At 56.0% G+C, this 25,139-nt stretch overlaps 13 protein-coding genes across 13 annotated transcripts, besides 1 other annotated feature; 5 read left to right on the forward strand and 8 right to left on the reverse strand.

Moving 5' to 3' along the window:
* Window positions 1-213: 213 nt before the first annotated feature.
* On the forward strand, window positions 214-2,163 carry CYME_CMT195C (SWI/SNF related, matrix associated, actin dependent regulator of chromatin, subfamily d; the record flags this gene model as incomplete). The annotated part of the gene is made up of 1 exon (XM_005539164.1): window positions 214-2,163. One exon carries the CDS (start codon window positions 214-216, stop codon window positions 2,161-2,163), a length of 1,950 nt encoding a protein of 649 aa, XP_005539221.1.
* A 4-nt stretch (window positions 2,164-2,167) lies between these two features.
* Window positions 2,168-2,755, reverse strand: CYME_CMT196C (small GTP-binding protein Sar1; the record flags this gene model as incomplete). The annotated part of the gene is made up of 1 exon (XM_005539165.1): window positions 2,168-2,755. The coding sequence occupies one exon, from the start codon at window positions 2,753-2,755 to the stop codon at window positions 2,168-2,170; it is 588 nt and encodes a 195-aa protein (XP_005539222.1).
* Window positions 2,756-5,051: 2,296 nt separating this feature from the next.
* Window positions 5,052-5,309, forward strand: CYME_CMT197C (40S ribosomal protein S27; the record flags this gene model as incomplete). Its single annotated transcript, XM_005539166.1, has 1 exon — window positions 5,052-5,309. The coding sequence occupies one exon, from the start codon at window positions 5,052-5,054 to the stop codon at window positions 5,307-5,309; it is 258 nt and encodes an 85-aa protein (XP_005539223.1).
* Window positions 5,310-5,383: 74 nt separating this feature from the next.
* CYME_CMT198C (NADH dehydrogenase I alpha subcomplex 5) lies at window positions 5,384-5,947 on the reverse strand (the record flags this gene model as incomplete). Its single annotated transcript, XM_005539167.1, has 1 exon — window positions 5,384-5,947. One exon carries the CDS (start codon window positions 5,945-5,947, stop codon window positions 5,384-5,386), a length of 564 nt encoding a protein of 187 aa, XP_005539224.1.
* A 2,346-nt stretch (window positions 5,948-8,293) lies between these two features.
* CYME_CMT199C (hypothetical protein) lies at window positions 8,294-8,878 on the reverse strand (the record flags this gene model as incomplete). The annotated part of the gene is made up of 1 exon (XM_005539168.1): window positions 8,294-8,878. One exon carries the CDS (start codon window positions 8,876-8,878, stop codon window positions 8,294-8,296), a length of 585 nt encoding a protein of 194 aa, XP_005539225.1.
* Window positions 8,879-9,315: 437 nt separating this feature from the next.
* Window positions 9,316-10,253: a sequence feature (possible transcribed region).
* Window positions 10,254-10,381: 128 nt separating this feature from the next.
* Window positions 10,382-11,308, reverse strand: CYME_CMT201C (hypothetical protein; the record flags this gene model as incomplete). Its single annotated transcript, XM_005539169.1, has 1 exon — window positions 10,382-11,308. One exon carries the CDS (start codon window positions 11,306-11,308, stop codon window positions 10,382-10,384), a length of 927 nt encoding a protein of 308 aa, XP_005539226.1.
* Window positions 11,309-11,534: 226 nt separating this feature from the next.
* CYME_CMT202C (hypothetical protein, conserved) lies at window positions 11,535-12,512 on the forward strand (the record flags this gene model as incomplete). The annotated part of the gene is made up of 1 exon (XM_005539170.1): window positions 11,535-12,512. The coding sequence occupies one exon, from the start codon at window positions 11,535-11,537 to the stop codon at window positions 12,510-12,512; it is 978 nt and encodes a 325-aa protein (XP_005539227.1).
* Window positions 12,513-13,697: 1,185 nt separating this feature from the next.
* CYME_CMT203C (similar to aspartyl protease) lies at window positions 13,698-15,464 on the reverse strand (the record flags this gene model as incomplete). The annotated part of the gene is made up of 1 exon (XM_005539171.1): window positions 13,698-15,464. The coding sequence occupies one exon, from the start codon at window positions 15,462-15,464 to the stop codon at window positions 13,698-13,700; it is 1,767 nt and encodes a 588-aa protein (XP_005539228.1).
* Window positions 15,465-16,316: 852 nt separating this feature from the next.
* CYME_CMT204C (4-alpha-glucanotransferase) lies at window positions 16,317-19,199 on the reverse strand (the record flags this gene model as incomplete). The annotated part of the gene is made up of 1 exon (XM_005539172.1): window positions 16,317-19,199. One exon carries the CDS (start codon window positions 19,197-19,199, stop codon window positions 16,317-16,319), a length of 2,883 nt encoding a protein of 960 aa, XP_005539229.1.
* A 291-nt stretch (window positions 19,200-19,490) lies between these two features.
* CYME_CMT205C (hypothetical protein, conserved) lies at window positions 19,491-20,513 on the forward strand (the record flags this gene model as incomplete). The annotated part of the gene is made up of 1 exon (XM_005539173.1): window positions 19,491-20,513. The coding sequence occupies one exon, from the start codon at window positions 19,491-19,493 to the stop codon at window positions 20,511-20,513; it is 1,023 nt and encodes a 340-aa protein (XP_005539230.1).
* A 362-nt stretch (window positions 20,514-20,875) lies between these two features.
* CYME_CMT206C (hypothetical protein) lies at window positions 20,876-21,226 on the reverse strand (the record flags this gene model as incomplete). The annotated part of the gene is made up of 1 exon (XM_005539174.1): window positions 20,876-21,226. The coding sequence occupies one exon, from the start codon at window positions 21,224-21,226 to the stop codon at window positions 20,876-20,878; it is 351 nt and encodes a 116-aa protein (XP_005539231.1).
* A 714-nt stretch (window positions 21,227-21,940) lies between these two features.
* Window positions 21,941-23,662, forward strand: CYME_CMT207C (chaperonin containing TCP1, subunit 1; the record flags this gene model as incomplete). Its single annotated transcript, XM_005539175.1, has 1 exon — window positions 21,941-23,662. One exon carries the CDS (start codon window positions 21,941-21,943, stop codon window positions 23,660-23,662), a length of 1,722 nt encoding a protein of 573 aa, XP_005539232.1.
* A 1,119-nt stretch (window positions 23,663-24,781) lies between these two features.
* On the reverse strand, window positions 24,782-25,105 carry CYME_CMT208C (hypothetical protein; the record flags this gene model as incomplete). Its single annotated transcript, XM_005539176.1, has 1 exon — window positions 24,782-25,105. The coding sequence occupies one exon, from the start codon at window positions 25,103-25,105 to the stop codon at window positions 24,782-24,784; it is 324 nt and encodes a 107-aa protein (XP_005539233.1).
* Window positions 25,106-25,139: the final 34 nt, after the last annotated feature.

Raw genomic sequence — 25,139 nt, forward strand, 5'->3', positions numbered from 1 at the left:
TGTTTGGGTCACAAGGGATCTGGCCTCTTGATAAGACAAGCTACGCGCGGGAACCTTTTGGGAAGCGTTTGGTTATCAAGGGAACGGACCTCTACGTAAATAAGCTGCGCACGGGAACCTTTTGAGAAGTGTTTATTCTGCAAGGGAACTGGGTACGAGCTCAGCAGTGGGTACGTGGCGGCCTGCTGCATTCTAAAAGCGTCTGAAGGTGGCATGTCGGCGGTACACGACAAACAGCTGCCGGATGTCGGAGCGCCAGACAGGGAGCGTTGCTCGGAACCGGCCACTTTGAGCGTTTCGCAGCCGGAGGTAGTCTCCGAGAAGCAGTCTGCCGGTGAAAAGCGTGAACACGTTGTAGACGTGGCTATGAGCGCTGTGAACGAGGCGCGGAAGCTGGCTAGAATTGAGTTTCGGCGCTCTTTGCAGAGAACACTGGAAGAGCTCGCTGAGGAGGTGCCTATCTTTGGGCGCCTGCTGGCCTTTGAGCGAGCGCTAGACATGCGCGTCGCCAGGGCTCTTCAGCGGCGTGACGAGCGAGCAGCGGCAGCGCTGCTTCTTGAAGCCGCTGACCGAGGCGACCAGCTGGAGCAGGCAAGGCTGCCGGGGAACGCTCCGGCTGCTTCGAACAGTGGCTTGGCGTTCCCGTCTGTAGCGCAGTATCCTCGGAGAAGGTGTACCTTTCGTCTTTTTGTCTACAATACTTTTGAGGGCCAGGAGCCAGCGACGGGCGATGGAGCAGAAGAACGCACCCCCAGCTGGGTGCTTCGTATCCACGGCCACGTTCTCAACGGACCGCAGGTCGCAGAGCTCGCGTTCACTTCAGTCTTTGAGCGAGTTGTGATTGCAGTAGACCCAGATAACCATTTTCAGCAGGCTGAAACGATCGAATGGAGGCAGTCGCTGGTACCTGGCTCGCAGGTCCTCGCTGGCTCTAGATTAGAGAGCGCTTTCCCCAACGCGGATGCGCCGAGCGCTGGACCTGAGGCGGCACAAGCTGCCTGCAACCAAGGCCAACCGCGTCCTGGGCAGCGCACTGAAGCTCAACACCCAGCGGCAGCAGCAGCAGCAGCAGCAGCAACCGCAGCGGACGACTCCATAGCAGATGGGATCGAACTGCGCCGCTGCGGACAGCAGCCGGTTCCAGTAACGATTCTGCTGTACCTGCGACGTTATCCACCAGTCTATCAGTTGTCGCCGGAGCTTGTGGCGCTTTTAGGGGTTGAGCAAGACACGCTCGCCGGAGTACTAACGACGTTCTGGCATTATATCCGGCGCCAGGGTTTGATGCACCCGGAGCGGCCGGGGTTTGTTTTGCTGAATGAAGAACTGAGGCGCATTTTCGGATGGAGCAAACACGAGCCCACCTCTGCGCATGAGTCACACCAGGAGAACGAGCGCTCCCCGAATCTACCTAGACCCGAACGAACTGAGGAGCCTATCGACGACGCGTTCGAGGGCTCGGTGCCGATGATGCCGCTTCACGTCATTGGAGAGCGTTTGCGCGAGCATTTGGGGCCTGCGCCTCCCCTTGAGCTGCACTACACGATTCAGTTTGATTCACCAGTCGAGCATGATTGCTACGATATCGAAATCGAATGGCCAGATGCCTTGCCGATGGACGTCTGCACCGAGCGAACTGGAGCGGAGATCGCATCTTCCGGGCATGTTTCGGAAAAGAATGCAACAGCGAAACCTCTTTCAGCACCGGGTTCTGCGGGTCTCGTCGGCAGCGAGCGACCATCCGAAGATACCGACAAATCGGGGGACCAACGCGCTCCGCTGCACTTTGGAAGATGTTCGCTATATGCAGGAAGCATTGAAATCCAGAAACTGCAGCAGCAATTCGAAGAGACGCTCGAACGCATCCATGCTGCGTATTTACGACGTGATTTTTATAGGAGTTTCGCCAAGGCCCCCGCAGCGTTCCTGCGTGACCTCATTGTCAGCCAGGCACGGGACGCTCGCCTCGTTCGAGGCCAGTCGGGCCGAACCATCGAAGAAGAGCGTCGTTCAGGGCTGTACTACCAGCAGTGGCTCCACGAGGCGATTCCACGGTACCTGTGGCGAACGTTGCGCTCGCGGGAGCACCAGCATCGCCAAGTCCAATACGCGGCAAGCGAGGCGACCAAAGCAGCATCTCCATCGGCATCTCCAACAACCTAAACCTTTAAAGGTAAGAAGCGAGCCAACGAAAGCCCTCTGCATACCCCATGCGACGAACAACACTACACATGAAGATCTCCAGAGGCCGCACGTCCTTGGCGCCTCGGGCGTTCATTCCGCGCGGGGCGCCCGCTTTGCCGGTCGTCAGGTGGTGCAGACCCAACGCCGTCCGCAGCTCTTCTTCACTTGCTGCATACGGTATATCGATTTTGTTCCCGAGAATCAGAAACGGCACATCGCTGAGCTGTTCGTCGGCGAGGAGGCGATCGAGTTCAGCCTTGCTCTCGGGGAAACGCTCTCGGTCGTTCGCGTCGACTATGTAAACGATCGCATCAACGTTTGTATAGTAGTTTCGCCAGATCTGGCGTGCTACTTCATGACCACCAAGGTCAAATGCGCGAAACCGCACGTTTCCCAATATGACCTCCTCTGAAGTGGCGTGTTGTGTCGGAACGTGTTGCGCTAGCCGGTCGTCTTTCAAGACGTGCATCAGCGTCGTCTTCCCGGCGTTGTCTAAGCCAAGGAAAAGTATCTTAGCATTCTTGTAGTAGAGCCCGAGGTAACTCAGCAAGTTCCACAGCCAATCGAACATGTTTACACGCACCACCAGCGACGAGGTCTTTCGAACCTCCGCGTCTCCAAGCGGGTCACACGAATTCGTACACGCGCTGGCACTGTGAAGGCAGACAGACTGCAGTCTGCAGTGCGCGATGCGCTGACGCGCGACGCAGGACGAGCGTGCCGGCGCGCAGTATGGAGCGGTACCTGAAACTGCCTCTTTATGGACATTGCGAACGTCATTCGAGACAGCGCTCTGTGTTTCGATGCTTTCTGTTGTCCATGTCGATCGTTGACCATGAGAGCATGTGGTTTGTTCGGTATCCCATTAAGCTCTACATAGGTGCATGCATGCGAACACGGAGGCGTGGCAAGCAATCTTTTCGCGAAGCATCTCATGAGGTGCACACACTGAAACACACGGAGCAGTGATCGAGCATATTCGATCAACGGATCGATGATGCACACAAACACCCACACACACACACACTCACTCACGCAAACACACACTGATCCAGGATCCATGATTGCGCGTCGGTTATCCGTGCGTCTGTGAGCGAGGCTTTTTCATGAAGCGCTACGCATCGAGTTTCTCACAGCCACACTCATACAATCCGCCGAAGATAATGTTTCGTTTCGATGATTCTCCAGGTGCAGCGTCTGTCGTGCGTACAGCGGTGCTCAAGTGCGTGCGCTGAAGTACGCGGCTGCGCAGCGCAACGAACGCTGCGTTCGGGGGTGGCGCGTTGCGTCGCATCCCTGGTGCGCTGCGGCAGCATCATTGCTGGCGGCACGGGCATTCAGTTGTGGCGCTCTCAGATGATCTGAATGGAAATACAGTTTCTTTTGATGCTGAGCGGCCTCGGGCGTTTCTATGGTACGGATGCTATATAGATTGCGCTGTGCCCTAGACTGAGGGCTTCATCCAGAGATTTCGGCGTCTCGCTAGACGATCGGGGTGCGCGTGCGGTGCGAAGCTGCAGCTTCTGTGCGTTTTACGCTTTGGCATTGCTCGTCTCAGGTGCGAAGGTGATGTTGCAGCGTCGGCATATCGGGAGGCTCGGAAATCCTCGCATAGGGCTATGTCTCTCCCAATTCGCTGGGAACAGCGCCTGCATGCTCAACGGAAAGTCCGTGCGCTGCGCTCAGCACGGAACAGAGCGTCGCCGTACTTCCTGACACGCGAGAATTTTGTGGCCTGGACTCGAAATCCGGGTCGCGTGCAACGGCTCATGACCAGCAGGTGCTCGACGCTGTATCCAGTATGCACAGTACCTGCACTAGGAGGTCATGGATAAATATGGTACGCTTGTTTTGCCAACTATTTAGAGAAGAACATGCGATACAACACTGATGGGTTCGAGCGACGGCCGCACGCGGCGAACCCTAGCTCGGGTCCAGTGACGCCCCAGAGTCGTTCTCGAAAAGGCCAGCATGGAAGAATGCTATGCTGTGCGCCCGAAGGAAGCAGCGCGTTTGCCAGATGAGTCTGCGTATGCTGCGCAACGAGGCTTCGCGGCGGAGACCACGTCGCGGTATCTGTCCGCTCCATAAATAAGAGGTTTCCGCAATAAATCAGAGTGTAGAGTTCAAGTCGAGCGGAGGATAGACTTCAGCGAACGTCGCGTCATGATGCGGAGCGCAAACCGATACTCCCGCATGCATATGCCGCATGGGTATCAGCTCGCTACCAGAGCAGCCATATAGCGATGCTTTTGAGGGCGGCGCCTAACCGTCCATCCCCGCTAGGTAAAACGCGGCAGCGGCATATCGAACGCCACAGCAAGCGCCTACGCTAGGTTCGGCGCCTAGGTTCTCGCTTGATCAAACCGCTATGACTAACCGAAACGCTGATAAGGAGCGTGTCCAGCGCGACATCATCAGCGGCGGACCGATAGTCGCTTGCCGGGCAGTCGTCGATGCCATCCATCGATGCGGTACGAAACATAGAAGCGAGCAGACATCTTTCATGACGAACCACCTCGACCCATATAGTCCATATTAGTCTGATTTGGTACTAATTTACACAGTGACGTGCGGAGATCCGCGGACGACAGCACCGCGGCGCGTGACACAGCCGGCCGCCGTGCCGCGTCGTCGTCTCCGCCTGCGCTACTTTTTGCAGAGCCTCATCGCCGTCGACGGTGGTTGCAGTTTCGCTTAGCATAGAGCGTTTTCGGGGCGCGTTGTTCAGCTACACAGACATACGCTGCTACTTGGGCACTGCTGCACCAGCTGGAGGATCTGGCTGCATAGTGGGCAGCGTTTTGAAGAGGACTGGATCCCAACAGGAACTCGCGCGTAAGCTTTGCGTCGTTCTACGCTAAACCATGACGTTGCTGGAGAGCGACTTGTTGCACCCACCGAAGGAGTCGGAGGCGCGGAAGCACAAACTCAAGCGACTCGTGCAGTCGCCGAACTCCTATTTTATGGACGTGAAGTGTCAGGGGTGTCTTGCGATCACAACCATCTTTTCACACGCCCAAACTGTGGTTGTGTGCGGGAGCTGCGCGACCGTGCTGTGTCAACCGACCGGCGGAAAAGTACGACTCTCCCAGGGTTGCTCGTTCCGCAGAAAAGTAGATTAGAGGTTTGTTGAACCAATTGCTCCAATGGGCACGTTGATGTAAAGGTTGAAGCAGCTTCTCTCTTTTATGACGAGCTAATCAATCACGTGCAGAGGAATGGATCGGCTTTCTTGGCCTTCCCAGGGCTTCCACTGCGCCATACACTCTATGAGGTCCAGCTCGTCATACGCCGTGGCGAGCAGTTCCTCCACCAGGCCCGCGCCGATCTTGTCTTCCAGCGCTTTCCGATCGTCCAAGTGTGCTTCAGTGACCTCCAAGCGGTACCGAGTCAAAAGCTCGATGTTTCTGCGGTAGGCAGACTCGGGGGCCAACGTTTGGACGCGCTCCAAGATCGTGCGGTACGCAGCACGGAGTTTCGCTGTCGCGTCAGGGTCCGGCCGAAGTCCTGCGGGGTAACCCACTGGGTGCGGCTGACTCCAGTCTATTTCGCCGCTGCTCAAGTACACCCTTGCTCTGTCCCGGGTTTGCCCGTTCCCCGTATCGTTGCACAGCGTTCGGCGAAAGAGGAGAGCGCTAGCGACGGCTCCCGTCTCGCTCGCCAGCACCGGGATGCGGGCAGAAGCCAGCTCTGACCAGTAAAGCGGGGCAAATGATCTCTTGAGCGTTTTCCACGGCGGAAACGCCCGAAAAATCCGCATCCGAAAGCTCCTGGCCAACGAACACGGGTACCGTAACAGCGAGAACCGCGCAGGCGTTGCGTGCCGAAAGGGCCAGATCAAAACGAGAGCGCTGAAAACTGCGCACTCCATATCTTTCGATCGATTTTCCGGAGCTTTCATGAGATATACAGCCTCGACATTCCAAGTGCGACAATGAGTGATTACGGATTCATGCACAATTTTAGGATGCATGGTCTTTTTTTTCTGAGGTGACTCGTTCGATGCTTTGCCGTCCGAGTTTTTACCATCACCGGAATCGAGGTGATTCGCAGCGCCAGCGATCGGTGATTCGTTAAATAACCGATACCATCACCGGGCTCATACGTACACGCCCTCATGCTCCTCGTTTCCTTGCGTGCAGTGTGCTCAAATCAAGCATTTTTCTAGATTTCGATCTTTCAGTTTTAAGGCAGCTCGTGGGTTCAGCAACTGATGTCGCCTCATGAACGTTGAACAAACCTGACGTCATCCCTTGACGAGTTCCGCACGGACTCATGCCGAAACTTCGCTGAACTTTTCATGTGAAATAATCGATTCCGTTCGAGCGACAAGTCCTCCTCTCTTGTGGAAATCTATGAAACGGCATTCAGCGCAAGCATGGAACCCTTCACGGGATATGCTCCCAGGGGTGACCGTCTCTTCTATTTGCGAGGCAATGGTTTCGAACTCTGACTTTAATCATCACGGAGATCGCTCGCAAAGGAGAACGCGTCATCGGTTCGCTGGAAAGAAGCGCTCACGGATCGGAATATCTCGACTTGATCTTCAGCATGGATTTTGCTTCCGGTACTTGCTCCATCATCGACAATATCGCGTTCCACAAATCGTCTATCGAATAGAACAGTGTGCGCTTGCGTGTGCAGTGGACAGCGCACTCTCTGAGAAGATCATTCCGAAAAGCCCGCGATCACAGGATGCAGAATCGGGCGCGGAAACGAAGGAGAGCATACAGGAAAGCCTCCCGTACCCGTCAATAGCATGTACTGAGCGATGAACGACGCGTTCTCGAAGAATAGCGCAGCGCTCCAACGAGGAACTGTGGTGGACATGTACGAACACCTGACCACTACAAAGTATCACCGCGGCGAGGGACGCATTTGGGCTGTATCCAGAGAAGACCAACCTGGCGAGCGAAGTTTACACCACAATGCCTGCCTGTGCATAAAATGCGGTGACAACAGCCGAATGCAGCGAAATCTGGACTTGAACGCAGCCATTAACGTCGTTTGACCGCTGACAATGAAGCTGCAGTGACAGGAATGACCGGTGCCCTTAAAGTCGTAGATAAGAGAGAGGAGAGGGAAGCAGTCGGAGAATAATCCCGAAAAAGGCTCGTGTTGATATTCGTGGAAAGAGAACCCAACTTTATCATGCCCGCCCGAGTTGCGTTCGTATACCCATCCCATTTTACTCGTAGATGGGTACAGAAGCATCCGATTTGGAGAACAAGACCTTGTGTGCCGCAACATATTCATTCCACGTCAGTGGACACACACACAGAGGCATTTCTGCGCATTTTTCGATTCGAAGATGCGCGTCCTCGCAAACATTTGCAACAGTCTATTGTAAAGCGTACATAGCCTCAGCTCGCTGGCTAGCTCCACAGTAAAAGTGTCGGCGCATGGACGCTACTCTGAATGAAGCCACGTATACAGTTGGCTGGTTCGAGTTCCGCAGCAGCAGCAGCAGCAGCTGCTGCTGCTGCTGCAGGATGCCGCATGGCACGGCTATAATCTGGGCTTGTATCGATGCCAGATGCGAACGATTCTGGACACGCCTGGAGGCGACTCGCACGCGTACCTGCAACTCGCACGCCTAAACTGGCACCGGATATCGTTCGTCCGCTTTGCCTTTGCAACGTAACGTATCGTCGAGCGTCGTCTTGAAACACATGGATGCTTCATTCAAAACCGGACCAGTCCGTCATAGAGGTGACTCAACGGAACGCCCGCAATTCCCGCCAAGAAGCAAGCCTCTGCTGTCTTGAGAGGCGCGTTTGAAGTACGAAGTAGGCAACTATCAGCCGACCGCAGATATGCGGCACGTGCATGCCACGCAAGTCGCAGAGCACAGACGACAGCGTTCAGCTCCATCGAATGGCGTCAAGTCGACTGCCACGGAACCTAGGAGCCATCGAAAGCGTCAGATGATCTGGTGTGATTCCGGTTCCGGGAGCGTCGCCATATCACCAACCACCGACTGCGACATGTATGTATGGACGCTGCGGTGATACGCGCGCTCGCCAGAGAGCATCCCGCGTTACAGGGACACGGTGTGTACGGTGTTCGTGGGGCCGCGGTCGTCGAGGCCGCCTTTCGCCAACCCTCATTCGTAACAGAGACTGATCTGCTCGAAAAACAGCGGGGAGCCTAGTGGAGATTCGCAGGGTATTTTTTTCGTTGAAACTGTCATGTGCGGTAAGAGGTACCGAGCAGCCCTGTTTAACCGAAATTCTACGATGCAAGCTTCACGATCTTCATGGTGCTCGGGGTGCTGCTCTGGCGGTCGTTCCAGAACGACCAATACAAGCGGTACCTCGTTACGACCGGCTACCGCGATGGCTGCCTCCGTAAAGCGTGGCTGCACACAGAGAAGGCCCAAAACACCTGCGAGACCCGTCTTGTTCACCGAGTGTCCTTCAAGCTCGCGTTTCCAGTTGCGCACGGCACCCTCGAACTCACGCACCACGGACGGTCCTACTGCGCGTTTCAACTGTTTACACTGCACGGCGAGCGCAAGCCGCCGCAGTGCGACGTTCGCCGTTCCCGACTGCTGAAGTTGCACGCACCACGTCCCAAGAGCGTCGATGCCGCCGTCATAGGACCCACCAGTAAGCGACAAGCTCAACGTCGGTCCCAGAAGGTTCTTCAGACGCCTTACTACAAGCAGCTCAAACGCGCGCCCAGTCATGATTTGTATGCTGAGCTGCGCGTACAGGTGCCACCCCGCACGCACAACTGGGCGTTCAGCGACTAACGACGCGTTGCGTTCGTGATACGGAGGCCTACAGACGACACGATGAGCACGTGATCAGTTCCGGAGCAGCGCGCACCGCTCGTTTGTGCGCTTGTACGCTCCACAGGTCCAGCATCACGCGTCTCGTCCACAGTGAGATTCAATCACGTCGGACGCCATGGGCAGAAGCTGGATACAGAAGTCGCTGTTGCTGCTGCTTCTGGGACAGCACCGCGTTCGGCCCTGTTGCTGCCTGCTTCTTACACCAGAGTCGCTGTAGGTACGTCCTTAAAGTCCAGCAAAATCCCTTTTATACACTTTCTTCTAAAATGACGCATGTGGCAAACGCTGCGCATTTTTTTTGAAAGCCTGCCTCCTCCACGCGCTGCGCTATCATCTGCACCGCAAGCCGCCATGGAACCCCCGGCGGAAGCAGACCCCCGGAAACTGTCCGAGAAACAGCAAGAGTTCGAGTCTCTTCAGCAAGTTCGCAACTACTCGGCCCAACTGGTGGAGAATTTATCTACTTTACACGATAAGTTAGAACGCGACATGCTGCTACTTGAACAAGCCGTTCGTATGTTCACGACACCAAGCGTGTCCAAAGATGCACCAACGAGGCAAACCAAGGGCAGATAAAGCACCTTGGTGATTTCTTTGATAGTCGTGATGACGTCTCGACCGAAAGTTCAGCTTGGATTCCGTTTCGTACTGCTCAGTGCTGTGAGAGAGCAGCGCGGAACACCGGCACGACGTGTCAGAGCTACCGCCTACCTGCTTTTCAGGAACGCTTCACCCTCGATTCCAAGCATTGAAGACGCAGAACGCTTGGAACCGCAGCGACATATGCACCGTGTATCCGGCGGTAAAGGCCGGCGGCTGTTAAAAGTCTCTATATCTGCGGCTATGCGCGTGAATGTTTTCGTGTAGCCAACTCGATGCAAACGCTCCAAGCCTTGGGCTTTGTGCGCCGCTCGCCTCCATCACAAGCCCACACCTTCCACAGTCGCATCTCGCGCTAGAAAGCCCGAAACTTCATGAAAGGACTACGGTCGCGCTTCGTCGTCTGTACCGTGACGTGCGCTTGCGCATCTGCGGCTCGCCATGTATGGGTTTTTTCGATGACAAAACGTTTAGATTGACCATGGATCCCAGAATTCGGGATGGATAATGGCTTTCGGGCAGAGCCTCCAAGATGAAGCACCTACCTTCAAGCTCCATTACCCATACCTCCTCTCGGATATACTGGTCGCTTCGTATGTTCTATAGTGCACCGAGTGCCTGTTTTGAGCACCCGCCTTGACGCTTATACCGCTAAAGCAGATGCCGCACGGAGACAGAACGGCTTTGCCATACCACTGAGGGCGTCGGCTCGAGCGGAGGCGCCATGTACGTGTGCTGCACCTTCACGCGACACCATGCGTAAACCACGACGCTGGCATAGCGGAACCCAGCGTCTCATGATCCACGCTTCTCCCGCTCGCTTCTGCTGACGTTGCCTCTGGTCGACGTTTCCGTCGACGCGTTCAGGGGCCATTTGGTAAGGCGCATCGTACGCGAGGGCAGTACCCGAACGAGCTCCGCCCGACGCTTCATGCCCGCTGGGATCGCTAACGCTCGCTCTTCAATATCTCGCGTTACCAGTTCAATCAATTCATGTTTCTTTGGCTTCTTGCCGCCTATGACTTTGCCCAGACGTAACGCTCTTCGCTCTGCACGACATTGTTGTATAAGCTGGTCCATTTCTTTCATCCGCTCAGCGATGAGCGCCTGACGAAACGCTCTCTCTCTTTCCCATTTGTGGCCTTTGCGAAGGTAACGGAGATACATCTCCGCACCAATTTCCTCTAAAGTAGCGACAGATACCGTTTTCGTTCGCGATGACGGCTCCGACTTCGCCAGCGACTCGGTGTGGATCACGACTCCAAGTTTCTTCCGCGGGATGTCGAAGGGCCACGGAACGCCGCGAAGTAGACACTGACGCCGCAGGTATGCTCGCTGTCTCGCGGTGACTTTTGGCGGACGCCAGACAACCCGGGTGTTGCTCGTTAGGGCGTCAGTCAGACCACCGACTCGCAACGAGTCCGGCTGCGCAGAATCGTCCAGCAACCGAGCTTGACGCCATAGCGCTTCCCGCTCTGTCAGTGGTCGTTCTATCACCTGAGGAAGCATACCCGGCGGCAAGCGCTTTTTTGCCGCCTCAACCGCTTTCACGTTCACTGGCAGCAGTCGGCGGCTGGCATGCGGATGACTCGCAGGCAGCGTTGTGAGCGCAAACAGCTTCCCTGCAACAACGTCCGCACTGCCGGGCTCCTTCACACCGGCAGCACTTGAGCGTGCTCTCCGGACCAGCAGTCCCCAGACTCGCCCCACGCCTCCCAACATGAAACTGACGGCGACTCGCGAGAGTCTGGCGTGGTTTAAGCAGCTGATAGAGAGGCGGAGCGCTGCTTGCTGTAGAGGCGACGCCCGGTGCGCTCGACGGTCGCAGGGCGACGCATCCATTATACGCGGCTGGGATAGCGGCTTTGGAACGCTGAGATACGTTGACGTTGCAGTTGCGACGACACCTTGAGCCTCATCCTGGCACGATGTGTAACGTTCTCTTGTTATGAAGAGAGGTCCGAGCATGTTCGTTGGAGCCGTTTTCGGACCGGCGCCGTGTCGTGTCGGTGGACGGTGCAGCTGGAGTCCGCGATTTAGCCGGGAAGCACAGGAAGTGCAGTTCCCGTGTAGTTTTTCGTCTGGAGTAGCAAAGTGTAGTCCAAACTCATCGTATTACTCAAAAACGGCTGAAAAAAGTGCACTTTGGAGGAATGACGCACAGCAACGTGCTTTTGCACGCTGTCTCGCGGACGCCGAACATCGCAGCATCGCTCCTAGGGTGCGGCGCCAAGCGCGGAGGCCGCGGTTACGAGTGCTGGCGTCGCCCTCGGAGGACCTCTCTCTGGCGCCTGCTGCACTGGAAAGCGTCTTGTCCTGGTGTCGAAGGGACGCGCGGGATGCCCTACGGGCGGCACTCGCGGTCACGCTGCCGTCGCTGGCGCCGCTATCAGCGAAGGCGGCAACAGCGTGCCCGCAAACGCCGGAGTTGCACCAGGGACAAAGGCAAGCACTGAGCAGCGGTGTAGTAGGCTCGACTCAGGATTCTTTAGATTCCGAAAGACGCTTCATAGCGCCATTGGAGAAGGTTTTTATGCAGGAACCAGTCCCGTCGCAAATTGAGTTATCGATTTACCTCTGCACCGACGCGCACATCCAGCTCTTGAACAAGCACTATCGCTCCGTGGACGCACCGACAGATGTGCTGAGCTTTCCGCAACAACAACTCCGGATACTTGGCGATGTTGTGATTTCGTTAGACACTGCGCAACGGCAGGCGGGCGGACGCTTGCGCGATGAGCTACGAACCCTGCTGCTTCATGGCATTCTGCACTTACTGGGATTCGATCACGAAATCGATGAACAGCATCATATCCTTTTTGCGCGAGCAGAGGAACGGATCACGCAAATGCTCGAGTGGCGTGGCAGGGGCCTCATTGCGATGATCAGCGAACGCGACGACCACGAATCGCACGACGGCCCCTGATGATGATGATGATGATGATGAAGGAAGCGCTGATCAACGTTGCGGTTAGAGACGCTACAGACGACGATGCACGCTGGCTACGGACTGGTAACGCCAGCGTACAAGGATATGGAGAAGGTGGCCGGTAGCGTCGAGTTGATGCAAAGATCGAATTTACGGCACCGGTTACCAAGCTGCAGACAGAACTCATCCGGTCGACAGGCGCCCGCTGTGTGGACGCCTGCTCGGCTGTGGCGAGGCCGTCGTTTCGCCTTACGACGTTCGCTGCATTCTCAGCGCGGGGATTTTCGCTCAAGTTATCCGGACTCGGTTCTGTTGGAGCATCCTGCACTCGGACTAGAACATGGCTGCGTTCGTGAAAGCAGCGTGAGGTTGCAGGGCCCCGCGACCCGCTGACCTTCGCGCATCCGACCGACGTTGGTCATATCAGGCGATGTTGCACCCCGCAACTTGTTTCGGGGTAGTGTCGGGAAACACTTGACGCCGGCATGCCCAGCACTGTTGCATGCGATTCGGGTCGGGATGCGAGGAGAGCTCTTGTGGCGACTTATCCAGTAATCGCAACAGACCGGATCATTTAGGCCATATAAACGTAATGATGACGTCGACCGTTGCACAGGGTCATCTGCTCGGGCCTGGATCATGTCGCTCTGCATCGGCAGAATTTCTGCCTCGATCCGCACAACCGATCCAGAGGTATCTGCACCGCGGTACTGCGTCCTCGATGGATTGCCCCGTGGGCTGCGTCGACCTGAGCGCTCGTCCTCCGAGGCGTTTGCAGATTACAGGACATATCAAGCGATACGCATTTGTGCAGTTCACGTTCGTGGGACGAGAACGCAGGCACTGTATGTACAGACAGATGCACACAAAGCGTATCGCTCCCGTTATGGTACCTGGAATGATGCGGTGCCTGACAGAGCCCAGGCCCGCAAAGATCGAAATCGCTGTGCGGACGTTATTTTTCATCATCATCATCATCATCATCAATGCGGCATGCGTCACGTCGCTGCCCCGGATCTGCGAGCACGCCATCCCCGAATCCACCAGCTTCTTCTGGGTGCGAGACCCCGATTCTACTGCTTACGCAATGCGGAGCATTCACGCCTATCAAATCGCCATCGCCGCCGCGATCAACAGGAGAAGTGCTGCTCCTGTCCCTCCGGTGTGCTAAGCGCGATGAACTCAGCCATTAGCATCCTGTTCAATGCGAAGCGCTACCATCGCCTGGTTTGCTTCTGTGTCTCCCGTCGATTGCAGCAATCGGCGTCGCTTGCGGTAGTACCAGAGCCCGAACCAGAGCGCAACACTTGTGACCAGGAGTGGAACCATAATGAACAAAAGGACATTTGCGTGCTTCCGTATAAAGATGCCTATACTGCCGAAGAGCGTCGTTTCGCTGCGGTGTCCGCTTGGCGCGGATGATCGAGGTTCGTCTTGATCGCTTGTTGACCCGGAGCCCGTCGGGTGTGTGGTCGTGAAAGGGATGCATCCGCGAGCCGACTGAAACCCTATCCGTTTGTGTGCTCGATCATACACAGTGAAAAAGTTGCGCAGCCACACGAGACCTAATATCGCTTCGACACCATAGCTGGGCCCGAGGGACGGCTCCTCCGCGATCCCCATGCAGTAAAATGTTGGTTCTGGTGGATTATCTACCCGAACGAAATACTGTAGCGGAGTCAGCGTCAAGTTCCCAGCGCCAGCTAGCGTGAATGTTAGGTTGGGAAACTGTCGGACTTCCTCTGGAGAATACGATGCGCACGCAGCGTGATCCAGTATACTCGGTTCTTGGGCATTATCCGGACACACATACGGAATATGGCAGTAGTGCGCACGAAGGTAGTCTCGGAACGCCGCAAACGCTCCTGTTGAAAGGGCGATGAGCGTCGTGCCCGAGTCCACGAATGCGCTGTGCCGATTGGCAATGCCCGCATCGTGTCCATCGATATACACATGCTCTAGCTCTATATCATAAAAAAGATGGTGCACAATTGGCGTCCACCGGATCTCCATCGGATCCATACGAGAATCCATAGCGCCAAGTACAAGACGCCCTTGCTCGTCGCTCACACAGAGACTGAACACATCTTCAGGGACGAGTCGGTGCTGCAAGAGCGTTTCGAAAAACGGTAGCGTGCACAGCGGGTTGCATGACAGCCCCGGATACGCCAGGCCGAGCATCCCTTCAATGCCGCTGCCGAATACATCGGGACTGCGTCCCTGCGCTGACTCGATACCACCGAATACCATGGGCGCCGCACGGCCCGCTGCACCGACCATTCCCGCAACATAGCGGCCGTTGAAAGCAGTACCGTCCCCGTAACGGATCTGATAGATGCAATGTCCACGTCCGTCACAGATACCATGCTGATCAGGTTCACAGGAAAAGGTCTCGGGCGGATCGCCCAGCGGCGCTGTGCGGCTTCCGCAGTGCAGCGTGCGATCCTCGTCGACTTGCAGCCGCCGCTTGCCCGCCGGGCAAGCATCGCACACGCTCGTGATAACTGCTAACGAGGACGAGCCGGTATCCACTGAAAGGGTGTACGGGGATCCATCAATTTCGATTGTTGTTGCATACATACCGATGTGTACGAGTGAGCCATAGAGAGGCAGTTCTATTGGCGAGATCTGGGCATGGAGGGCGGCGTTCCCGTTGGGTTCTAGTGCAAGCGGCCGCGACTTGCTGATCGGGACACGATAACTGCTGTTCCGTAATTGAAACAACGTTCGCACGTGCATGTGTTGAGCATGAGTAGAAGCACTCTGTCCGCGGATCGTATCCCAGGTCAAAGCTCGTCGCTGTACGCGTTTCAGCGCGCACACGCGCTTTATGCGGTAAGCGCCTATGCTGCCGATCAGGGCCCCGAGGAAAAACAGCGTTAGCACGAACCCCAGCCATGCTGCGCTTGTTCGAATCGTTCGACGCCGCAACTCAGAAGCTCTGTGCATCGAAAGAAAAAAAGTGCGGCACGAGTGCGAGGTCCCTCGACACACTCCACTCTGGTGTTTCGTGCGGCCTGCGTCTGGACGCTGTACGCCACACTGCACTCGATTTGTGCGCTGCGCGATGGGTACAACGCGAGTCCCTGAGAACATGTAGATCTCTAGACAAATTTGGAAATAGCCCTTGGACGACACAAATCGATGCGTGCGTGCGTTCTGATGGCAAGCACGCTTACCAACGGGACTTACACTTGCCACGTGCAGGTAGCCAGAAAGATGGGAGTGGCATTTCGGGGCGGATAAACGCCTGCACTCGACCACTAGTCTTTTCGTTGTTAGCGACTGCACTCGCCTAGCTGAATGACTGTGATTGGTCTCATCGACCGTTCACCAGAAAACTTGCAAGCAGCTGCAGACAACAGGCGGCACCCTGCGTACTTGCACCGAGCGACAGCATCGCTGGATCGAGGTCGCTTCGCTTTATGAGAACAAAACTGCTCCGGATCTGGTGCAGCATAGAAATGCATCTAGAGGAACGGCAATCTCCGTCCTTGTTCCTATTCGCATATGCGGATGGAGGAAAATCTGGGTCGATGCATCGGCTTTTCATCATACGAGAGCGTCGACGCATGCCTATGAATAAACTGTCTCCCTAGAGACCGTCTCTGCATTCGGCGTGGATACGCATGCAGCACAAGCCCAACGAGTAACGGATATTTACGATGCCCATGCAGTATCCGCGGTTTTCCAGCTTCACCGCTCGCCCCCCGGACGCAAGCACTAGCGTTGGTCACGTTCAGGCACGCATGATGCAGAGCGAGTAGCGCGTGTACTGAACTGCCATATATCCATCGTTGTTCAATACGTGCAATTGCGTCTGCAACGATGCACACAATCCGCGATCCATTGGGTAAAGTCGCGAGCTTCCAGTAAGGTTTCAATGAAATATGGCATGCGCCATCGCCAGCTGCCCTCTTCATAACTGCGACCTGGATAATTGATTTGATCCTTCCGGGGATCAGCGCTTCGGAGAGAACGCCAACAATCCGTGTAGTCCTGCAGCGGGAGAATAGTCCACATCGATCCCGCGCCGAGATGCTGCTCCACAATCTTCTGACTCATCCATTCGGTGCAGTCCCAGGGCGGGGAACCGCCCTGTTCACCAAAGAATGACCAAAACATTTCGTGCGCTCGACCCCGATCCTCTTGCCACCACGCGCGCACCGTACTGCAATCGTGGCAGCTTGTCGAAGCTACGGTAAGGTACGTGTAGGCAGCTGGGGCGCCAAACTTGCCGATACCAGGCCAGCGTTGGATACGCAGGCCCAATATCCCGAGCTCTTCGAGAACCGCATAGACCTCGGGTGGCACCATGCCGAGGTCCTCGGCGCAAATCATCATATTCGCCGAGGACTGGAGCGCGCGCAGGTTTCGCAGCCCACACGCACGCCAGTTCTGCCGGCGAAAGAAGTACTGCTCCCAGACTTGATCTAGGAGTTCCTTGTTCGCAAAGCGCTGATACGACGGCGTCGATTTCATATGGCAGGTCGGAAAGAAGGCATCGGGACCGGCACCATCGTCGTGAATGAGACACTGGTTCGCTATCAGCGACTGAAGAACTCGAAAGGTGCGCAAACGTGCCTGCTGCTCCGCAGCCGGTAGCGCGTGCCAAGCGGTGCGATCCTCGCCCGCGATGAGCAGATAGCGCGCGATGGCATCGTCCGTAGCGAGGTGCTTTTTGAAGGTCAACACATGGCCGCCTTCGTGTACATCGAAGAACGTGTCCACGATCCGCTGCGATTCGGCGCCGAAACGCTCATCGATCAACCAGCGACGCAGATGCGGTGTGCACAAGCGGTAATATTCCGAGAGGATCGACCTGATCTCGTGCCGGTGTATGGGACTGGATGGTTCAAAACGCCCCAAGAGCCCCGAATAATTGTGACACGGAATGGACCAGGCTCGAAACAGACCGAGCACGTGGTCGATACGGAAAGCCTGAAAATACTGTGACATGTGTTGCAGGCGCTGGCGCCACCATCGGTAACCATCACGCTCCATCTCATCCCAACGATACACTGGAAAGTCCCAGTTCTGCGCGGATGACATATCGAGCGCTGGAGCTCCGATCGAGCGATCCATACGGAAATACTCCGGATGTTGCCAGGTGTCCGCCGAGTCCCGAGTTACACCGATCGGAAGATCGCCCTTAAGGATAACTCCACGCATCTTGGCGTAGTCCGAGACACTTTTGAGTTGAAGATGCAGGTGATACTGAATGAAATAAATCAGCTGGACGCGATCATATGCAGGCGAAGACGGACTGGTCAGCGCAGCCACGAGGGACTGGTCGTTGCCGCGCTCGGGCCACTTATCGGACGGGAGCCGCTTCATGCCTCCAGCGGGTGCGTGCTTCTCCCGAAGAACCTTGTAGAGCGCATACGAGGTCAACCAGCTAGTGTTTTCTTTGAACCATACGTCAAAGTCTGGGTTCTGTAAACAGGCGCTACCACCGCTGGATTCATAAACCATCTCGAGAAAACGTAACTTCATTTCCAATACCTCCGGATACGCCACCTCATAATTCGCGTTCAGGCGTTCTCCATCTTTCACCAGCTCTTGCTGTAGCTTTGCCCTATTCGCAGGGCTGATCGTCGTCATCGCATCCAGAAGCCACTTCAGGTTCATATAAATCGGATGTATCGCGTGGACAGAAAGTGCCGAGTAAGGCGAAGGCTCCTCGCCGGTATCATGAATTGGCAGAAGCTGTACAAGTTTCAGGGACGCAGCAGCAACCCAGTCGATGAAGAGCTTCAGGTCGCCGAAATCACCTGCGCCTGCGGAATGACGCGAGCGCAACGAGATCAGCGGGATCGCGACACCCGCGCCCTTCCACACGGTCGCGTACCGGAAAACGTCATCGACATGAATGAAGCGCGTTTCCGGACAACGCTGCGGTATTCGAAGCGTGCGATTCGAGCCCTGCTCAGCGCAGATCAAGTTCGGTGGCTCCTGATCTTTCGCGATCACGTAACGGTATTCAAAGGGAATCGCTGCAACCGGAATCGAGACCATGCTTGCGTAGAGACACGAGCCGATCGGGAACATGGGAATCTGTTTCATGGGATTCCAGGCGCCGAGCGCTTCGGGAGATCCCGTCACAAACACCTGATGACCAGCTTCCAAACGAGGTACATAGGACACGAAGCGAACTCGAATGACCGCTTGCGTAGACGTCGGTTCCTGGTGTGCCCAGCGCATGCGTGCCGCCGCTGCAGTATCCAGTTGCAACCAGGAAGTCGTTTTGGGCACGTTCAACTTTCGAAAAATCACATCCACAAAAGCAGAAGTTGCAAATACGGAGCTTTGTGCGACACGCCAAGAGTCGTAACAGTAGAGGTGTACGACGCCGGTGCCGGCCTGCTGGAACAGCGTCTCGTCAACGAGCACAGAGCGAATCGCCTGCGTCGCCTCCATGCGTTGCGAGTCCGCCGCTCCACTTCCAGATACGACAACGTACTTATAGTCGATGCTCACGGGCGTAGAAGCATCCTCAAGCACCAGGTCACGATCTCGGTCGAAGCACACGGAAGCGTGCCAGTTTCCCTCACCGATCGGATGCAGTGGCAGAGCTCGCGACACATCGCCTCCACCGAGTAGAGGGTGCGATCCAACAGCAACCAGGTATGCGTCCCCTCTTGTGACGTAGTTTATATGCAGATGAAGCTCTAAGCCCGGCATCTGTGAGCGTTGAGTACTGTCTCCCGCTGGGGAACCCGATAAACGCCCAGCCGGACGTCGCGTTCTCGGGCACGTGTCGCATCGCCTGCATCAGCGCGCTTCTGGTTTTCCATTTGGACGACGCCGACGTGGTCAGCGGCTTCGGGGTACAGGCTCGCTCTGTGGAAGAAGGAGCACTCGTCTGCCATTGGCTCGTGATTACAACCAGGCTACTAGTGGTGCAACTTGTGTAAATGGCTGCCTGAGCTACTGTCGTTCGAAGGTCTTCAACCGCCTTACGAAGGTTTTGTGATGCAGCAAACCTCGGGCACGACTGCCGCGGTACGTGCACTCGGCGCCAACGGCGGCAGCAGCACCGACGCTGTCGATACCACAGAAACGCTCGAACGCAAGTGCGTCGTGTGTCAGTCAACCGAAGAGGTGCGTGTTTTTAGTGCAAACTGTGAGCGTTTATGTGTGCCGTGTTTCGTGGAACGTTTTGAGCGCTCCTTCCGGTACGCAGTGCAACGCTGGTCTATGCTCTCGCACGGAGAGCGCGTTGCTGTTGCGTTGTCCGGAGGTCCAGCCTCGCTTGCGCTTCTTGAGCTTTTGCACGGACTTCGGCGGGGGTTTGCGCATCACAAGGGTAAGATACGACCCAAGCACTTTGAAATTGTCGTTTTCCATGTTATCGTGCCAGCGGGGTATGGGGGCAATGGGGCCAGCGGCGCTGCCGCTCTCCAGGCGCTTGTACAGGAGCGCTATGGGCTGACTGTCCACACCGTTGATGAAGCACTGTTTCTTGCCCGCGCAGATGCGCTAGAAATGAGTACTCGGGATCCGATGGCAACGAATCACCAGCTAGACGTGCTGGATCCGACCATTGCGCCCGCGCTCGTTGCAGGCATTGTAAACGCTCTGCTGGAGCGGATGGCGGAAGCATACGAGTGCAAGAAACTATTCCTGGGCACAACGGTTACCCGAGCTGCGATCATAACCATCGCACGAGTAGCGACCGGGAATCCGCTACGTCTTGACGCCGAGATCGGAGTAGACTACCACTCGTCGACCGCAGGCTGCCAGGGATCGGCATACGCCTCAAGTGGTCCTCTTCGCTGGCTCCGCCCGTTGCGAAATATTTCTCTTCGCGACGTCATTCGATATCTTCGCGCTCGTGGCTGCACTGCGTGGATTACTCCAGCTGAGCCATGGGCACAGGAAAACATAGAAAGCACTGCCGAGCGCTTCATATGGCGAGCTCTCGAAACGCGACCTGCAACTTCATTTTCCGTTGTGCATAGCATAGAGCGAGCTTTGAATCTAAGTGCCGACTAGTTTGGTCAGCGACCCTGCATGAGAGTCACACTGCTGCGAAGGGTGTTCTTTTTTGGACGAATATTTCCTCTGTTCTGTGGGTTCGGATGCGACGAGCGAGCTAATCAAGCACGCGATCGACGTACCGCATGCGAACAAAATGAACTGTTTCTTCATCGGGATGTAGTATACCGGAGAGCGCAAGTTTCTGTATTGGTGGTATCCTTCATACCGATGAGAGCATCGCCACCAGGGCGCCATTTGGGGCATCTGGATGATGCAAGGCTTCCAGGGTCGTTCCGAATTGCACGTGACTTTCCCATGGACTTGATGTCCGGAGCACGGTTTTAGCGCAATGTCCTGCACACGCTGGCAGCTGAGCTTCAACGTATCGATCCGGTATTGCAAGCAGGCCCAGTCGCAGAAAGCACGCCAAGGCTGGAACCGCTGCGCATGGAGCTATTCGCACCCTCTAACCGCTTCCCTCCAGGTATGATGCAGCCATTGGTACGAGGTCTTTCCAGGAACATTTCGCAGAAAGGCCCGGTCAACCGCATCACACGTGCCGGCCGCTCAGACGCGCGCGGGTACCTTCGCAGGCAATTTTGTCCCAGTTTGCAAGTCGCCAGCACAAGTGACCCCAAAGACAGCAGCTTCCCTATACTCGCTGTCACAGTGGCTTCTCCATGGTAAAACCCGTGGTTTGGCACGCAAGTTCCTCGGTAGCAGAGCATCTCAGTCTTTGAAAGCGGGTCTATCGCCGCGTTTGCAGTACGATCGCAACCACAAGAGCATCCAACGCAACACGCAAAAATCAGAACGCTCGAAGCGATCCCACAACTCGAGCACGCACCTGCAGCTGCACCATGCCGAATCTGGACAGTGCTCGCATACCTGCACGCACAGAGCTGATACTGCAATCCCGCCTTAAATTGACCCTATCTAACCGTTCGAGCTGAACCGAGTATGAGCTGTCCATAGGGAGCACGCATGCCGACACGTGTACGTCCTGGGCAGCAGCACAGATTTTTTCATTGACAAAACATTTACTTTGGCCAGCGTTCTCCGATTATGCGCATTTTTCTTTTATTTCTTCATGTTTTTTTTTCAGTGCGCGGTGAAGTATCCATCAAACACCCTGCCTCCAAGTTATATGACCCATACTTCTTCTCGGATATTCTGGTCGTTTCATACGTCCTATCGTGTGTGCCTAGTGCCTGCCGAAGGCGACAGAACGGCTTTTCTGTACCACACAGAGGGCGTCGGCTCAAGGGGCAGCACCGATGCATGCGCGCCCGGCGCGCGCGGCTCGACGAGCACCGCCGAATCGCTCGGATGCCGTCTCCTGGACGCTTTCGCGGCAGGGCGACGCGTGTCAAGTGCGCAGCGTTCTGTGCGCGCGTTGCGACAAGCGCTTCAAGCGCTGATCAGAGAGCTCGCTTAGAAGCATGTCGACGCTTGTGCTGGATGGACAACGGACTTCTGGACGGGACGTTCGCACACAGAATGTAAACGCTTGCCAGGCAGTGGCGAACGTTATAAAATCGTCGCTGGGCCCAGTCGGCCTCGATAAGATGCTCGTCAGCGAGATCGGTGACGTTACGGTGACGAATGACGGCGCAACGATTTTGAGCCTACTTGAAGTGAAGCATCCTGCTGCAAAGGTACTTGTCGATCTCGCCAAGCAGCAAGATGAGGAGGTTGGTGACGGAACGACGACTGTCGTCGTGCTTGCTGCAGAGCTTCTGAAGCGAGGTAACGAACTCGTGAAAGCGGGTGTGCACCCGACTTCAATCATAGCCGGATACAAGCTCGCTGTGCGTGAAGCTTGCCGGTACATACGTGATCGGCTCGCTGTCCCGGTAGATCGTCTCGGAAGAGAGTGTCTTGTGAACGCTGCGAAGACCTCGCTCCAGAGCAAGGTACTCGGCGGCGAGGTCATTGAGCACTTTGCTGGACTGGCAGTCGATGCCGTCATGGCGGTGAAAACCCGACGCGACGACGGCGCGAACGCACATCGCTACCCGATCCAGTCCATCAATATTTTGAAGAGCCACGGGCGCGGTGTTCGCGAGTCGACGCTACTCGGTGGGTACGGATTGAATCTGACGAGAGCCTCGCGCCTCATGCCGGAGCGCGTCACCAACGCCCGCATTGCATGTCTTGATGTTGATTTGCGTCGCGCAAAGCTACAAATGGGAATTCAGATTCAGAGCGTGGATCCGGCGGAGATCGAGAAGATGCAGCAGAAAGAGCTGGACATTACACGGGATCGCATCAACATGATACTGAAAGCGGGCGCGAACGTGATTTTGACCACCAAAGGCATTGATGACGCTGCCCTGAAATATATCAGCGATGCGGGTGCGCTTGCCATTCGACGAGTCGCGCCTGCAGATTTGAAGCGCATTGCAAAGTGCACGGGTGCAACGATCCAAACCGCCTTTGCGGATCTGACTGGCGAGGAGAGCTTCGACACCTCAGCACTGGGCCAAGCACAGGAAGTTGTCGAGGAAGTAGTCGCGGATTCGGCCTTCACCTTCATCCGCGGCTGCCGCGACTTCAAAGCCGCAACCATACTCCTTCGAGGACCAAATGAGTTTATGTTGGATGAAATGGAGCGATCCATACATGATGCGCTCTCAGCGGTTAGGCGAACGCTCGAATCGAACATGGTTGTTGCGGGCGGTGGTGCGACGGAAGCAGCGGTTTCCACTTTCCTCGAGAGTTTTGCTGCTGCGCTAGGATCGAAAGAACAGTTAGCCGTCGCTGAATTTTCCGATGCGCTCCTGGTGATTCCCAAGACGCTGGCGGTCAACGCAGCACTGGATGCGACAGACCTGGTCGCCAAGCTCCGAGCGGCACACTTTGCCGCTTTCGCCAGCAACGAAGGCACGCCTGCCATCAACGATACTGCGTCACGAGATAACGCTCCAGTAGCAAATGGTGTCCCTAGCACCGACGCCATTCAGCGGAACGAGCTCAAGTTCTGCGGACTCGACCTCATCAAAGGCCGTGTACGCAACAGCTTTACCGCAGGTGTACTCGAGCCTGCCATGAGCAAAATCAAGTCCCTGCAGTTCGCAACGGAGGCAGCCATCACGATTCTGCGCATTGATGATTCCATCAAGATCACCGAAGCCACAGAACCCGAAGAGCCTTCCTACTGAGCAGCGCTCTGAGGCATGCGTGCATGGCGTCCTCGGGAAACGAGCATAATTCGTGACGCGTCACGTCCTAGGAATGTACTTGGTACCCGCTATCCACGGGCTTTACGTTTGACGCCTCAATGGAGTATGGACACGTGCTTTCGAACCTGGTTGTGAAGCAAGATGCAACATGAAAATTGTTGCCAGGCGCACCGAGTACATGTCTGCATAAAAGGAGCACTCGAGATGCCACACGCATCCATGCCATTGGATTTCAAACGACAAAGTGTGGTATATGGGTGCAGGACTCGAACCATCAGCGACTCCCCCGCAGTGACCGTAAAACATCTCGCATTTGTACCATTCAAAACGGCGATGGTTTTGCGAATGGATGCAGACATGCGTATGGTGAGCGTTGACATGCCTATGGCGCGACGCCAAGCCGCCGATATCTCCCCGCTGATCGACTCATGGCGGTCTGTAGTGAACACATACCCATCGCCTATCATGATGCAGGTTGTGTCTTGGTGAATCTCCAAGCACTTGATCCAATTCGCTTCGAGTAGCGACGCACGCCGCACCGCATGGCGACCATATATGCCCAGTGACGCCGCCTTTGCCGCCGGACTCGCCGGCATCGTCTCGCTGGTTGCATATCGCTGGTCTTAGCGCGAACAATAATGATGGTAGTGATAAGTGCGGAACGTGCTTCTGCCCAATTGCGCTCTACATAATCGAAGCTTAAACTTCTTGAGGGCTTCAGGCGATCCGGATCCAAGCTCGAATGATACAGGCTCTAGCCATGAACACGCGGTTTCGCGCGGGCGAGATCATCGTTCTCTGAGCAGCTTGCTTCGCCCACTGAGGAACCTGCAACATGGATAACTGTTGGTATCATTTCAATCGAGTAGTACGGAGTTAGCGTGAGGCTTCTGTTCGTGACCCGCACATTGGAGGCGTTTGTTCCAAGCGAACGCACCGTTCCCAGATGAGAACCTATTCTGGGCACCCGCGCGTGTAGAGCTCGGCCCTGGGTCTTCACCAGCGAGCATACCCACGTACTATGGAGCGTACGCGGTGGCGGTGGGCGTCCACGCAACCCGAGTGGCGCGTGAACGCATCATTCCGTGCCATCGGCTTCTAAAAGTCGCTGACTCGACCGTTTTTCGCCCAGTCACCGTAGCGCGTAGGTTCGTAGCCCCTAGGCCCACCGTACTCGGGACCTGCTTGGGCTTCAGGGTTACAAAGGTCTACCAATTCCTCTGCCTCTGGCAGAGTTTCGGTCGAGTCAGGCTGCTCATCTTCGGGCGCCGGCGGTCGAGGCGGCCGGAACACCTGCGACCCTAGCGGTGGCGGTTGCTTCGGAGGTCGCAGTGTGCCCTGGTCCAAGTGGATTCGACGTAAGTTATGAAGGATGCGTGACGTCTGCTGTGTAGCCTTTCGAAAGCAAGGTACGTTCCGCATGAACGAGACCGTTTTCTCGACCACTGTGAGATGA

This window comes from Cyanidioschyzon merolae, chromosome 20 (assembly GCF_000091205.1).
Source record: "Cyanidioschyzon merolae strain 10D DNA, chromosome 20, complete genome".
NCBI lineage: Eukaryota > Rhodophyta > Bangiophyceae > Cyanidiales > Cyanidiaceae > Cyanidioschyzon > Cyanidioschyzon merolae.